The sequence below is a fragment of the Lissotriton vulgaris genome, chromosome 7, assembly GCF_964263255.1.
Source record: "Lissotriton vulgaris chromosome 7, aLisVul1.2, whole genome shotgun sequence".
Classification (NCBI taxonomy): Eukaryota; Metazoa; Chordata; class Amphibia; order Caudata; family Salamandridae; genus Lissotriton; species Lissotriton vulgaris.
In genome coordinates, this window is record NC_141695.1 from 1300347099 (window position 1) to 1300364151 (window position 17053).

Sequence of the window (17053 nt, forward strand, 5' to 3'; positions counted from 1 at the left end):
GACTGGAAGTTGTGTGTTAAATTGGTCTTCATGCACCCAAAGACAGTCTGGGACTGAGAGGGGAAGCTGTATGTCCCTGAACACAAAAGCTTGCAGCCTTTGTGTATGACCCGCTCCCACTCCAAGTCATGGGCACACACTTGGTCCTGCGCCTGAGGCCATTCCCACCAGCAGTCCTCCGGTAAGTCAAAATCAAAAGTCCAGCTCACAGCTTAAAACAGTGAGGTAGGATTCGACCCATTCCTGCCACTCTAAACCTAAAGAGAAGGCACAAGGGTGCCGCAATGTATGACATTCACCTTCACGGTCACCAGTAGCTGAGCTGATTCCACAATTGATCCCGGTGTGCCCCAAGTTTCTCTGGACATCAGCGAAGCCTTCAGGAGAATGAAGCCTTCAAGGAGACCATGCAGCATATTTTTTCTGAGCATTTTCAATTCCCTCTGGTCCACCTTCAGGCTCAAACAACAGGGTCCTCCAGTCGAGTTACCACCAGCAAATCCATCTTATGCACCATCTGACCCCCATGGAGTCCAATATAGGCAATGTACCAACACTGGTACATACTTCCTTTCCAGCTCCAAGACCTGTGTTGGTCCCTTCCACATTTAAACTGGTACTGGTGCCACCAGTGGTGCAAGAGGATATGGTACTGAAACAAATTTCAGTCACCAAACCAAATTTGTAGTGGTCTCTACTGTTGTCATGCTATAAAATCACAAAAGCACAACTGGTCATCATGTACCCTACTCTGACCCAGGGCCTCTACCAGGACATATATGTCAGCAGAGGTCCTATTATCTTTATGGCTGTAACTCAGGGCAAGAAACACCTCAGGATGTGGATGATGATGGTGGGGATGCAGAAGAATTCCTCCACCCCTCACTAAACAGATGATGACTTCTACACAGATTTGCAAGATGCCAATGAGCTTCATACTTCTCCGCAAAGGTAGGGCTTCACTCACCACTTAAGCCACCAATAGAAGAAAATTCCTCCTTTGTAGTAGTGGTTCTGGGGGCAGTTGAGGTTATGTATTTTCAGCTGCCTTCAGTTTGAGACCAAAACAAAATGCTTGACAGAAATCTTGCAGTCAGGGCCAGCCACCACTGAGCCCTTGCTCTCTTTCAATGAGGCCCTCACTGATACCTTGATGGCCACTTGGAAGAAGCCTTGTTCCTGCCCACCTGTAAAAAGGCAAGGGTCCAGATGTCACTGACCAGCAACTGGTGACCAATATTTTCTCACCAAACAGTATGCTACCTCAACGATCTTTGTTGTTCAAGCCTCAACCAGTCAGGTGAATCCCAACTGATTCCCCATCACTTCTCTGGGATAGGGAATCCAATTGGATTAAGGTTTTTGACATATGTATGTTGTCCTCAGTCAGTCTAGCATTGCATTTAGCAAATGCTGTCTGCTTACTGGTTTTCTATACAAATGTCTTGGGGACGTGGCCAGTGAGTTCTTGCAGCTCTCCCAGAAGACCTTAGAAGATCTTTGGCTCAGGCAGTTCATGATGGGCAAAATGCAGATAAATATGTTATAAGTGCTGATCTAGATGCTACTGTTTGCCTTGGAGGGCAGTCAGTACCAGTGTTATAATTCGTCTACACATGTGGATGTGTTCCACAGTGTTTCCTGACAATGTACAAGCCTTCCACATGGGCTGGATCCATTATTTACTCCCAGGATGGTGATCCAACATATCCAACAGATGGGTCTTATAAATCATGCAACATGGCTATGACCTGCCTTTTCTTTTTGCCTTAACGAATATTCCTTCTCCATAAGAGCAAATTTCAGTTGAACACCTGTCCATTTTACTGCAAGATGTGCAATTGTTACTCTCTAATGGTGCTATCAAGAGGGTACCTAAAGTCAAAATGAGGAAAGGGTTGTTACTCCTGCTATGTCCTTGCCTCAAAGAAGGACAAGGGTGTTAGGCCTGTATTGGCTATTTGGCCTCAGAATGCCTTCCTGCAGAAGGACAAATTCAAAGTGCTCAAGCTGGCTGAGATCCTATCTGCCCTGGACCCAGGTGATTAAATGGTATCCATGAACCTGCAGAAGGTGTATTTTCTTATACCCCACCTGCAGCCTCCCAGATGTTAACTGAGGTTAAGAGTAGACTAGGAACATTTTCAGTTTGCTGCTCTCCCTTTTTGCATCACCAGTACCCATTGGATGTTCACAAAAGCGATAATGGGGTCTCTACCCCCTTCACAGGTCGAGGATGTGCGTTGTCTCCTATCTCAATGCCTAGCTGTTGAAGACAGGCTTACCATAGTAAGTCGTGGACCACCTTAAGGCAACAGTGAACCTCCTGAAACTGCTGGTGTTCAATATCAACAAGTCAAAGTCATGCCTGACTCCTTCAATTCATTGAAGCGGTCTTGGACACAGTGCAGTTCCAGGCCTTCCCTCCACAGTAATGAGTCCAGGACATTTGAGTCATGAGCCCGATGTTTCAGCCTCATACCTAGATCATGGATAGAGCAGTGCTAAGGTTTCTTAGCCTTCTGCATCATATATATTAGTAATTTACTAAAGAGACTGAGGCAATCATTATTACCCTTATCACAGAAGTAGGTTATATTGAAGTTAAAGAAAAAGGTGCACGAGTTTGTAGGATCAGTCATTTTAACCTTCCCCACAGGATAAACTCCATAGTAACATGTAGCACATATATGACTCAGCACAAAACTATTTTCCAATTATATTGAGAACATGAAACCAGATCAGACAATAATTTCAGAATTATTTCAACAAAGTCACATAATGCACAGACACAAGGTGTTGTTTTTCTTCAAAAATTAATTCCTTTATTCATAATCTTTTCTTTTTTTAAAATGTCTTTTCTCTGTAGCCAAAGCCATCGCATTTCATCCCATACGGGACTTCTTCAAGGCTTGTTACGTTATTGATTCTGTATGTAGCACAGAATACAGTAGTCTTTTTTGCATGAGAACTTGAAAGATACCATAAACTCTGAATCCTTTGGTTTCCTTCCTTAATGAATCTGGGTAAAAATCATTTCATCCTATGTAGGGTGTGACCCTTCAAAGTGCAGTGAGCTGGGGCACTCACACTGGGCATTTCATGCAGCATCTGCTGAATTTTGAAAATAAAAGCCCTGAAGAAGTCTCGAATGGGATGAAATGTTTTGGCTATGGCTACAACACTATGAGTCTGTGAATTGTGTGACTTTGTTGGAATTAATTCTGAAATGATTGTCAGGTCTAGTTGCATGTGCACAATATAATTGGAAAGTAGTTTTGAGTGCTGAGTCACATATGTTCTACATCGTATTTATTAGTTACACCAGTTCGCACATGTGGGCTCTACAATGTAATCTAAAGTTCCAGTGGGCCCAATATCAAGGAAACCTGATAAATGTCATCCAGATCTCAAAGGAAACGCTTCATGATCTGCAGTGGTGGCAGTTAAACTAGAATTGTCCCTGCAGCAGAGCTGACATTAATGATGGGTGTGTCCCTTTTTTCATGCAGAGCTGACATCAATGTTGGTTGTGTCCCTGATGGGCTGCGTAGATAATCTGGGGAAGGTGGAGATCAGAGAACTCCGGTTTCTATCAGAAGCCTGGTTCCACATCAGTCTGATGAAATTGCGAGCCATTTGTCTGCCTCTGAAGGCCTTCCTGTCATCCATTAAGGGAAGGCTGGTGCAGGTTCTCATGCACTACACCACTGCCATGTGGTATTGCAATAAGCCGAGCAGCATGAGGTCCTGTGCCCCATGCTATTAGGCTCAACGGCTCTGTGGTTGGTTGTAACATCAAGGCATTGCCCTAGAGAACCACCTGGCAGTGTCACTGAATACCAGAGTGGACACACTGAGCAGGTGGCATGCAGTAGATCATAAGTGATGTCTACATCCCAAATTGGCACAAGAGGAAGAATCTTGGCTAGATCTTGTTGCCACCATCCAGAATGTGCATTGGCAAAATGTTTTGTATGCTAGAGTTTACACAAGAGCACTGTTTAGGTGATGCTTTGATGCTGCATCAAGACTCCGATATGCTTCCTCTCCCTGCCTCTCCTGCCCCAGGTTCCAAAAAAAGATCAAGAACAAAGACATCCTAGTCTCACATGATTTTGTCAACAGAGTGTTTTACCAGGAACTTCTAGGCCTGAGCACCTGTCCTTTGATCATTGTACCACTTTATGAGGATCTACTGTTGCAGCCACATTGCAAGGTCTTCCACCAGGATCTGTGCTGTCTACACCTATGTGCGTGGAGATTGAATGGTGGCAGCTGACTCCAATTTATTCGTCACCTGAAGTGGTGGATGTCATCATTTATGCCAGACGCCTTCCACGAAATCCATTTATGCCAGGCACTGGGAAAAATTTGGGGCCCAATGTGGCACTTGTAAGACTGATTCTTTACAATCAAAGCTGTAAGATGTCTTTTTGTTTGTTTTATCTTTGGCTTTCAAGCTCTTGAGGTGGTCACCCTCAAAAGTTATTTATAAGCTTTTTAGACGTTCTACCTTTCAAACCGACCATGTTTAAATCACATATACCAGTGAGAGTTATTAAAGGTTTGACACACACCATTCCAAGCCATTTGTGATGCCAAAGTAGGAACTTAACTTGGCCTTGTCATTTCTCATGTTCACGCCCTTTGAGCCAATGCATAGCTGCTTGCTTCATTTTCCTACCGAAAGGACCATCTTTCTGATTGCGATTACATTAGCTAGTTAAGCGAGTGTTCTCCAGGTACATTCAGTGCAACCAAGTTACACCACCTTTTTTACAGACAAGTTGGTCTCAGGCAGCATTCTTGCAAAATGTCATGACTCCCTTCCATGTTGTGCAGTGCATCATTACATGAGTGTTCTTTGCTCCCGCTCACAATTCAAAACAGAAGAAGAAGCTCCATCGGATGGAGCCCAAAAGGGCTTTGAGCATTTATATTGATCACACCAAGGAACACTGAGGACCATTAGATTTTTGTCGGATTCTCGAGTAGTAGAAAGGGGGATGTCAGTCCAGAATTGAACCCTGTTGAGGTGGATAGTCCTCTTCATCAAGACCTATCAAAATGACCAGGAAGCAACCCACAGAAGGTCTCAGAGCCCATTCTGTCAGGGCTAAGGCTCCTACCACTATATTGGCTGGTGGAGTTGCTTGCCTTGACATCTTTTAAGCTGTAACATGGGTGTCATTGCATGTATGAAGCACTAAGGCATTGACAGTTAGGTCTGTGTGAGGATCACTTTTCCTGCTGAACTGTTTTGTCTGAGTCTACTCCAGAGACTCTCAACTTGTGGAGTTACTGCTATGGTATCTATTCTACAGTGAAGAATCTGTGTTTATATGTTTCCATCAGAATGACAAGTTACTTACATTCAGTAAAGCTCATTATGGCGTATACTCTAACTCACTGCCTTCCACCTCCCCATTCAGTGAAAGTGGAGTGTTTTCTTTTTAGAATCTAAAATGGCCCCATGTTAGTATTCAGCACACAGTTACCAACGTTTGATCATGCTCCACATCTGATACGATGGATACTAAAAAATAAGAAACTGATGTCAGCTCACACAGGCTGCAGCTTTGTAACTTCTTTAGCAGTTCAGAACCAACAGGGATCTGCAAGGTCAAACCTAGCAGCATGCAAGAGCACTGCTGAAGAAAGGTTTTGTGATCCTGTCCGGCACCTCAGGAGTAAGGGTGGGCGTAGTTCGCGAAGTAGCGCTACGCGAAGCTACGCGAAGTGCACTTCGCACTACGCAAACTTCACGTAGCACTACGCGAGCTGCGTAGTAGCATGTTCGCACTGTGCAAGATGCGTTTTCAATGATTGCACAGTGCGGACAAGCATCCGGCACTGTGCAATCATTGAAAACGGCATCTTGCACAGTGCGAGCTGTAGTTTTCTGCTGCTCGAGTAGATTATTACTCGAGCGGCAGCTTTCTCAACGCGAACTGGTAGTTTTTCATTGAGAGCGGTCGCGGGCATGCGCAACCACTCACAATGAGAAACCTGACCTCCCCGCGTTGAGAATCTCGCCGGGATGTTATTTTGCTTGCTCGCGGTCGCGAACATGACGTTGAGGACCGCGAACAAGCAAAAAATGACCGCTGCACTACGCTACGCTGCACTACGCGTGTTCGCACTGTGCTACGTGCAGCTCACGGAGTGCAAAGTTGCGCAAACTTCGCAAACTCCGCGAGCGTAGCGTAGTGCTTCCCCCAGGGTTACTCAGGAGTCTTCTAAGGTGAGGAGTTTGCAGGTTGAAAAAGTATACACCAGAAAGAGCCTTACCGAAGGCTCTTTCTTCAGAGGTACTAATCCCAATTTCGGAGTTGAAAACGTTTTCCCAACCCCTAAAATGGGATTGCTAATGGCTACTGATTCTTCACCTAGATGCAGTGTGTTGTAGGATTGTCATCCAAGTACTGGATCCATATGCCTTGTATCAATATTTTGCTACCAAAATCTGGTAGCAAAACATTTAAAAGTTACAGTGAAGTCAAAATAGATGGGTACTCATTTGCAGGAGGGAAGGGGTTCCCTTGGACCTTTTCCCTTTTGTGAGTTAAAAAAGTTGTTGGGGAATAGCCAGTGGTCCAGGAGACCAGTGCCATCTCTCAAACAAACTAACAAAAAGCTTTTTTTTATTTTTTAATGGCTCATCTGTTTCCTTTAAAAACAAAGAGGCATATTTACAAGCATCTATTGCCACGGGAACGTCACTTTTTATGATTTCCTATGGCGATAAACCCTTCGCTTTATTTACAAGGCGGCGTTAAGCCACTTAAAGTTGCTTAAAGCCGCCTTGTAAATAAGGCCCCCTTGCACGCTACACTCAGTGTGAAAGGAACATACAATGGGTGTTATGGTGGGCGTTCCACCACAACACCCATTGATTTTGATGCTGACCTCCATTTACAAGGGTGCTATAAATAGGAGGCAGCACCAAAATTAAGACCAAGGAAAACCTGCTAATAACATGGTGAAAAGAAGAGAAATGCTTAATTTCTCCTTGTTTTTGCTGTTTCTATGTGTGCTGCATTGCAAACAGCAAATCGCCATAAATGATTGTTCATGTCCAGGAAGATGTCCCTTCCTGCACATACCTTCCTACCTCGAGTGAAATCACACCCGACCACTGTGCACTGTTGCAAAACTATTTTAGTTTTATTCTTCAATTCTGGTTTAACTTTCTGTTTTCGAAATCAAATATAGCATATACAAATTTTTTAACCTGTCAATACATTGAATTCATTATTCTGAATTATTTTAACTGTTTACACATTTAACAGCAGAATTATTGTTTTGAGCCAATTAACTGAAAGCAAACATGACAGATTATCCAACATTTCTATTCTTAATACATGTTTTCAATTGAATGCCAGATGCATTTCGAGCCAGACATGGCTCTTCTTCCGGGGCCTGAAATCTGAACAAATGAGACATATGTTTTAAAAAACAGTCCGGCAGATACGGGGCCAAAAGTTATAAAATTAAATGTGTTATGGTGCTCAAACTCAAATGATGTGCATTAAAAGTGGTGACAGAACCTCCACCTTTTTCCACGTGGTTCATGGAACTAACAATGGCGCTTACCCTCCACGTAGCGATGCTCAGTATTGCTCTAAAACACGGAAAATGAATATTGAAGACCAACATCAAATTAGTGAAAAAACAAAATATACTCCAAACAACTGAAACTTCAAGGAAGCTACACTCACCTTCGGAGAATTATCTGGTCTGTTCGTTTGCCTGACAGCAACTGTCGATTCTACAGAAAATCAAGATCGCGAACTAAGTGAGCCTGTTCCAAGACTATACCTGTCTACAAACCGGTTTCTTCCTAAAATTTTTTATTGTCCCCAAGATACTGGTTGCAGTTTGCACCTGTTATTCGTGTATGATCCCCGCGAGTTATACATTATAATACAAGGGTTGAATACCTAAAGATAATTGCCAAAAGACTCACATAATTCAAAGCAGCAAGGAGACAAGCAACAAATTTGCATAGCATTGCAAGCAATAGAAGAAATAACAAGGATCGTGTGACAAAGCAATATTGCTCCCCCATATAATCAGGAAAGCCTACAAAATATGTGTTACCATTGTTTATTTATACAGGCTTACTTCATTATATTAATTAAATGGAAAGTATAACTATGCCTTGGTGATTATTTTTTACTTTTAACGCTGGAAGATATAGTTTATGGTATTTACACAAATGTAAAGTGGCGCTGGACATTGGTTTCCCAAATGGAACTTTGGTAAGTGCAACATAAAGATTTTTTTTCCCCATAGCCCCATACTGAAATAATGAAACAGTAAAACATGCAATATTTTTCCTAAGCACAAAAGAACAGCTACAAAAGAGGCATAAATCCCATGTCGGTTAGATCAAGAGGACTTATTTGTCACAGGAATCTGTCCATGTCATTATGCACTACAGCGTGCTTTGAGGGATTTCGCTTTTTCTTTGGTGGTGCTGTGCTGTCAAAAGATCATCAAAGAATGGTCATGTTGGGCCTCATGGGAGACAGTACAGGTGGAGGGTGGGAGGGATGCTAATTGTTACATGTTCAAATAAGGAGAGAATGACATTGACTTATGAGGAGGCGACCTTGAGTGTGTCTTATAGCAGGAAGTAGACCCGTGAGACTTGGGAGAAGAGGGTGCAGTTTATGATTAGGGGTGCAAGTGTTCGAGTTCCTGTTATAATGATTTTGTCCAATATAGTTAACAGGAGTCGGTTTTTTTGGGTGGGTCGACTGTACATAAATCTATGTTTACAGAGGCTGAATGAAATGTTCAGTTTGAGGGCATGTAATAAATCATGGTGATGGTATGATGAAAGATTGGTGGGGGGTATGGGGCGTGTGCAGAATGTAACTAGAGATGTTATATAGTGAAGCAATACAGAGGCATGTCTTTGCCTGCTAGGCCTGCAACAATTTAATGTGTTCCTTCTGTTTTCCTCTAGGTGTGTGTGGAAGACTCTCTTTTGCCTATAACTCTAGCTTTGAACTTTTCTTTTAACGGTGATCCAATCCCAGCTGCAAACAACATCAATGGCATTCTCAGCGAGGGCTCTCCAAGGAGGGTAGCTCAACAGGTACGACAATATGTCTTCGAAGGAGTCAAAAGCAATGTTGGATCTGCATGCCTCTGGGCTTTGAAAGAAGGTGGGCCCGATTCATGCAGACTGGTAAAAAGCCCACTTTGTGCATGGGTAAATGAACATAACAGAGAATGATTGAAATGTAATATCTCTATGTGTGTGCGTGTGTGTGTGTGCACACAATTTGATTTGCCAACATGGATCTTGCCCCCTCCCACAATTTATGATTGTTTACTGTGCATGGGGATGGACTAGAGCAGATTAGAGAAACAGGTGATGTGGTAGAGCCCCCCACCTGATTTTCAAAATCAATACACAAACACAAATATTTCTATTTTATATTAAACTAGCAGCCCGCCCCGGCGTTGCCCGGGGGCAGAAGGGGGCTGGGGGCTGCATTTTCAGCATTTGCTTAGTCCCGGCCGGGCCCCCCGCCCCCCGCCGCCCGCCCCGACATTGCGTATACCCAGCCCGCCCCGGCGTTGCCCGGGGGCAGAAGGGGGCTGGGGGCTGCACGGTTAGTTGCGCCGAGACCAACACCTGTCACTTCTATTGATTGCAGTGACATTCAATCAGTAATTTGATCAACTTTGGAAACATGACAGGCCAAGTATACCCAGCCTGCCCCGGCGTTCCACGGGGCAGAAGGGGGCTGGGGGCTGCATTTTCAGCATTTGCTTAGTCCCGGCCGGGCCGCCCGCCCCCCCGCCCCCCGCCGCCCGCCCCGGCATTGCGTATACCGCTGCCCGCCTGCCTGCCTCCCGCCCGCCTCCTGCCCGCCTCCCGCCTCTGCCTTACCTCAACCGGACTTAGCCCCCACTCCCGGGCCCCCGCCCGCACCGACATTGCCCGGACCGGCTCCCGCCTCGCCTTAGCTGAGCCGCCGCGCCACTCTTCGCCGCACGTCACTCCTCGCCGCACGTCGCCGCTCGTCACCGCTCCTCCCCGCCTGTCGTCATCACGCAGGTGTAGGTCACGGTTAGCGCTACGTCGTGGCTGGCGCTTGTTTTAGGGGACTACTTTGTTTTGAAACTTACATTTTTTAATTTACGTTTTTTTTAAATTTTATACAGCCTATGTCCATCTACACACCCTGAGGATTACAACAATATATTGGGTGTGTGGATTGGCGCTGTGGTTCCCGAGTTTACCTTGCCAAAAGGTGCAAGTTCTCTCTTTATAATAGTAGTATAGATGATCACTTATTACGCTCTACTCTTCTGCATTTAACATAAATAGGAATGATCATAAAATTATAAAAATGCAGCGAATGCTATGTTCAAAAAACAATTGCTAGATATGCCTCACACATAGTTCATCACACCTCCCTAAACCATTACCCAAATCCTTACCTAAATTATAACTATTAACAACATAGTTGTGTCATTTTATTTTTGATACGTCATGTAAAGCCCCCTGTGTCTCTTCATGAAACCCATCCCAACCTCTGGCATCTTCTGTAAGTTTCTAATACATATATTGATCTAAGGAGAATCTATTGGAGTGAGGAGGAGTGAGTTTGTGCTTAGCTTCTGTTTTGCTACACAGAACAGTGAACAATACTTTTGTTTAGACTGTAGAGAGCACAGAGAACCCTTCTGCTATGGTATCTCTTCTCCTTCATTCAAGACAGAACTGGCAATGTCATATCTTCTTAAAGATGCATTTCAGCCACCCTGTTTCTGAAAGAGCCTCACTGAATCGGAATGTCGTTTCCCTTCAACATGAGCTTCAGAAAACATGACAGTTTAGCCCATCATTTTAGTCTGTAAAAAAAAATAAGGCCTGTTTTCTAGGCTTTACCTCAACCATGCAGTTCATTCAATTCATAGACGAACAATGCCCAAGTTAACATGCAGCAAGGCCTGTGTCATAAGTAACATTAAAACCACATATAAAGCCATTATGTATATGTCAAAGATTTGCACAATAAAATTCACTCCCTGACCAACATGGGCGAGGTTGGAGTTCTGTCAAAACCAGAAGGCCACTGTCTATCTCTCCTCATGTGGAACATGGGAACCAATAAATAGCTATGTTGAGCTTGCAGTTCAGGGGACCCCTTGAAGGGCTTGGGACTGGGGACATAAACAGATTTAAATATGTATCTAAGAGGAGTGTAAAAGAGTGAGGAATTGAAATCGTCAAAATTGAAAAGCCCTCCACCTTGTTCAGTTAATCAACTACCATATTTTTGAAGAAAATCTATTAAATCATGCATACTTCGATTTCTCTTAAACATATTTATTTATACAGGCTCCACATGCTAGTTGGAATCCCCCAGTGGGAAGGGAGGATGTTGGCTGGAGGTGAAAGCAGATCAAATGTTTAGGTGGGTGCTGGCTGGTGGGAGGGAAGCAGTTTGAGTCTAAAATTAATCTGACTAAGGCTAAAATGCACACGTTTTTTGCATTTTAATCACTGCACCACCATTTAGTTTTCACAATACCTTAGACAGCACTCAAAAAGCTCTGGTAACGCTACCGGTCGACACTGGAAACGCTTCCCTCCCCCTTGCAACCCTGAGGGTGCTGCACTAGTTGTTGGGCCCAGGAGGAGTCCAGGAGACAGGGCCTAGCTGAAGCTTCCCTTATATGCAGGCACACACTGCAGCTGCTGGAACATTAAAGGCAAGCCTGTCTGCACTTCTCTACATCCGTTCCGCGGCCAGCGCTGGCCACTATTTTCAACCCAAAGTTGGTAAGTCACTTACTGCCGTCTTTTTAAAATCCTTTAGAAATAAGCTCTTGCGTGATTGCCATATTTACAATACTAGATACTTGCTGGGACCAGTTGCTTGCATTGGTTGCAGGGGCGAGTTTGGTCTTCCATATGAGCTGCTCCTTGCTCCCTTGCATTCTTCCCTACATAGTCACTTGGCTTCGCACATATCTATTTTTGGTGGTCTTTTAAACACCCAGTCACTTTATAAACATGCACAAATACTCCATGAGCTAATCATTGACCACAAACTGGATGTATTCTTCATCACTGAATCCTGACTCGAACCTGGGTGCAACCCTGTTGTAGCCACACTCCTACCCCGGATATACAATTCTGGCACAGGATAGAGAGGAGGGTCAAGGTGGTGGCTTTGCTATCATTTTCAGAGATAATTTCCAATGCAGCTCTTTCGAGATTGACTCCCTTAAAGGAGCAAGAGCTTAGGCTTCTGCTTTAAAATCAATCCTTTTTTATTTTTTTTGCTGGCTGCTTACTCTATCGCCCCCCCCAGGCCTGGGACCCACCTTCCTAGCCTCATTTGGAGAGGCACTTTCCCCCTTCTCATACACTACACTAATTGTACTGTTCTGGGCAAAGTCAATTACCATTTTGATAGCCCGGAAAGCCCGGAAGCTGCAAATTTCACAGACATTCTAAAGATAATAGGTCTCCCTCAACTTTTCGCCACCCCTAACCACTTGCTGAGGCACACTCTTGATGGAATCTGTACCAACAACCCATGCTTAACACTTGGGGACCCCATCATTCAATCATGATCAGATCACTTCTTGATTTCTTTTAATCTTACAATCAACCTCTAGAATCCCCCTCCCGGGCAAAAGTCGAATCCCCCACCGCCTATACGAATTTGGGGAACCATATAGACCAATCCTAACCTTTGCAGCCATCTCTTTATCACCACTCCCACCACTACTGGGAGGTTAATTGATGATGACCTTAATTCCTTCCATTCATGGCATACCTGTACACCCATGAACATCGCACCTTCTGTTGTCACCAACTCGCGCAGGCCAAAACACTGCTCCCTTGTTATCTGCTGCCCTAGTGAAACAAAAACTATACTGCAAGCAGTTAGGAAACAAGTGTCGTCCAGCCCACAACTCTGATGACCTGGCCCAATGTGTCCAGACTTCCGCCTTCTTTGAGGGCAAGATCTAGGCCATACAACAGAGATTTACCCCTTCCTCCACAATTGACCATTCAGTCAAACCCCGCTCCAGCAACATCATTAACATCTCACAGGTCAGTCTGACATATATTCAGGAAATCCCCCTTAATACAAGACCCCTGCCCTCCTCTCATACTGCATGCAGCCATAGACAACGTCAACCCAGTTATCAACCAGATTCTCAATCGATTCCTAGCCACAGCTGAAGTGCCCACCACCTGGAAACTCACAGTTGTAAAACTTCTTATAAACTTCTTATAAAAAGCCCGTAGCAGATCCTACCACCCTCACAAATCTCAGGCCAATTTCCCTCCTTCCACTTTTTAACAAAACTAGCCAAGAAACTAGTAAACCATAAACTCATCACTTTCCTTGAACATTCTAATGCAGTTCATCTCAGTCAATCTGGTTTCAGACCTCAGCATTTCACTGAGTTAGCTATACTTGACATCCCTGAAACCTCAAAAAATTACTTTAGGGAACAATGTGGTGTTGGTACTGTTGGATCTCTACACAGAGTTCAACACCATCTCCCACCACATCTTTCTAAAGTGTATTTAAGACATAGGGATTTTGCATATGCCTTTATCTTGGATCGAATCATTTCTGATAGGAGGCAAACAGTCATCCTGGGACAATTATCCCCTAATGAAATATCAGTATCTATGGAAGTTCCACAGGGATCTTCCCTCAGTTCCGCCCTTTTTAACATCTATATGGCACCCCTCATCTCCCTGATCACATCATACGGAATCAAGACCACCTCCTATGGTGACGACACATAGCTGGTTGTCTATCTGGAAAAAAAGTCACTGACCTCCGAACAGAATTTTCAAAACTGTCTCTCCGATATCATTCGCTGATTGCAAAACAACCACCTCAAATGCAATACTAAGTAAACAATTTTTACTCTTCGGTAAATCCAATTTATTCCCTCCCCCAATGATGGCCTAACTTTGTCCCGTTCCACCCACCCTCCCCCAGGCCACAGTAGCAAAAAAGAGGGGGTAAAATTTGATACCGCCCTATCATTCTTCCCACACGTTGTAGCAGTGGGAGGCACGGGTTTCAATCTAGTCAAGTCCCTACAAAAATGGAATAACTTTCTTCCCCTCCCCACCAGGAACCGTTGTATTTGCTCTAATCACTTCCAGACTTGATCATAGCAATAGCCTCTAGGCTAGCTCCTCCCAACAACTTATACACAAGCTCTAGATGATCTGACATGCCACAGCAAGACTGGTGCTGCAACTCTCCAAACATAGCTCTACCTCCACAGCCCTGAAGAAATTGCATTGGTTACCCATCCACAAAAGAATCCTTTTTAAAACCCCCCCCACTAGTCTTTGACCATTTAACAACTCTGGACCCAAATATTTTACCGCCAAGTTCTGCCACCATAGGACACAAAGAACTTTGAGGTCCTCCGACACCAGCCTTCTAAGGAACTCATTCTATAGACTCAAATTTCAGGGAAGGAAATAACTCATGATGCTGGGGTCAAAACTCTGGAGCCTACTCCCCATCTCTCTCCAGTTCATCAACACCAAAGCAACATTTTAAAAATGCCTTAGAAAATGCCTTAAATCCTGTATTTTTCTCTCCCCGATCCACTATGTCCCTACCTCATCTAAATCAATGTCTTTCCCAGGCTATATCCTTATATTCTCACACAGAAAGTCATGATACTTTCCAGCATAGCACCAGGATTCTCAATGGTGTGTGATAGTGCGCTATACAGGTCATACATTCATTCATTCAATTCTTCACATACAATATACAACAATGTTATGATTAGGTGTTACCAGCTTAGGATGATATTCCTACATACATTATGAATTGCCATGATACATTCATCATGCCTTTACAGGCATATATTGCCAGGTTCTGTCATTTTGTGCCAAGCTAACTACTTCAACACTAATAAACTGGTTTCTCTGTTTATGCAGCTTTTATTTGAAAAGAATTGTGGCAGTGATGGAGTCTGTCAAGATTACTTGAAGATCGCCTTTAATTACTCTGGGTAAGGCAAGCACGTCTATGTGTGTAAGTTAGCAAAACATAAGTTAAACAGGTACAATCATTTGTTTTGTGTTCCGTTTCCTTTTCCAAATAAAATACTTACTTACTAATCTACTGGACTGCTTGACAATAAGATATATTGATGAAAATAAAAGGTTGTCCTTTTTGGTTTAGTTTACAGAGCAATGCTAGGCTCCTCAGGAAACTATATATGTCCTTCTGAATCCATAGATGTATCCTTACATCAAAATCATCCTTGCTTCATGTCTATATCTACTGTCAACATCACTATTAGAATGTGTACATACAGAGGACAGGTGTGCTGGAAATGTTTGAAAATAAAGTAGATGGAATATTACCTTTTTCGCACTCTAACTGTATAATACCATTGATTTGGTGGAACATGCACAGTGGCGTTTGTGTGATACTTAAGAATGCTAGCTACTCATGTAGTAGGAGTAGATATTTTATATCTGATGTCTTTGTTGGTCAAAAGACATGAATGGCCTTCAGAATCTAGCAGTTGGGGCCGGAAATTCGAGCAGGTGTTGGGGGCAGGCCCACCGTGCACACATGCACACTCACTGACTCAAAGTCATGTATTCACACCCAAACATATACAAATACACACACCCATTCACAGAACACACTCACAAATACATATATTCATACCTATACACACGCACGCACACAGCAAAGGTTAAAAAAATACATCTTAACGGGCCGTTGGCGGTGATCTTGAGTTGTGGAAGGGAGGCCTTGGTGATTTCAGGATGATTGGTACTTCTACATCCTCTAGGTGGCTGACCTTGTTATGGGTTAGACAATTAGAGGAGGCAGCAGTCCCTTACTCGTCAGAGAGTGTGATGGGGTCACTGAGTCTGCTGACCCTACCTCACTCTGTGATAAGCATCACTGATGGAAGCCCTTAAAACTGAAGCACCCTGGTCTGAGGCTATCAGTGGTGCTCGCCCTTGTCATGTGGGTCAAGACCACCAATCACTTTCCTAGGCTGAGGAGGTCACACCTACAAGGCTATGACATCTTTAGCCAGACCAAGGTTAGGTCAGGCAGCCAGGCCCTGACAATAAAAATCAAATACCAAAAAAAAGAAGTTGTATTGTTATATTCAAATAGACACCTCAATAACAAAAATTCACCATAGGTTTCCAGTGAATTTCTTTTTTTTAAACAGTAGATCACAGATTTTCATTCAGCACAATAAATTGTTGTAATCTACTGCGACTTGTAGTTTAAGGTTAGCCACTGCAAGTAATTTGAAAACAGCTATAAAGATAATCTTGGAGTGACCAACTTCATCATGGAGCCAGTCACTGGGATCTGTAATATCCAGTTGAACAGATAACTTGCAGTTAAAGCAGTCTCCAGTCCAGTTCCAGGGTCTATGGGCAAACCACCATAGGAATCAATGGAGTAGTCCTGATGAAAGGGATGCAGGACGCTGAAGATGCTCAAGGATGCTGACCCGGTGTCGAAGTGTTCTTGTGGTCACCGTTGAGTCCACAAACTTGCTGGCTTGACTTTGATCTCAGGGGTTGATGTTCCTGGAAGTCCGGATGAAGTCCAGCGAAAAAACAGATGTCACCGGTGTACTGGTCTCTGGTTACAGCAAAACCAGTAGTTCCCTTTAACTGGCTTTAACATCCTTGGTGGGTGACCAAACTGCACTCTAATTACTCTCCTGGGTTCAGCAGTCTTGGGTGCAACATTTGAAGGTGAAGACTCAGTCACCCAGGTTGCACTACAGGCTTCTTCAGTTGTTATGGCCCTGTGGCTGTATCAGAGAGTCATCCAACTGGCTCTTATAGTCACCGCCTCGGTGTAGGGCTCGGGGACATCTTTTGCTATAGTGGACAATTCAGGCATTTCTTTGCCAGTCACAAGTGCAGTCTAGTTCAAGACGTCAACAACCAGGTGCTCTGGGGCATTCATCAGGACCAAGTAAATAGTTACTCTGCAGAGAATACAGAAAGGAAACG

The 17053-nt window shown here is 43.9% G+C and overlaps 1 protein-coding gene across 1 annotated transcript in view; it reads left to right on the forward strand.

The window, feature by feature from the left end:
* Window positions 1-17053, forward strand: part of LOC147703538 (integrin alpha-M-like) — a 509428-nt gene that overhangs the window by 360635 nt on the left and 131740 nt on the right. The window contains exons 18-19 of the mRNA XM_086931904.1: window positions 8981-9112; window positions 14981-15054. Of these exons, the coding sequence (XP_086788030.1) occupies window positions 8981-9112; window positions 14981-15054 (206 nt within the window). The remainder of the gene's footprint in view (window positions 1-8980; window positions 9113-14980; window positions 15055-17053) is intronic.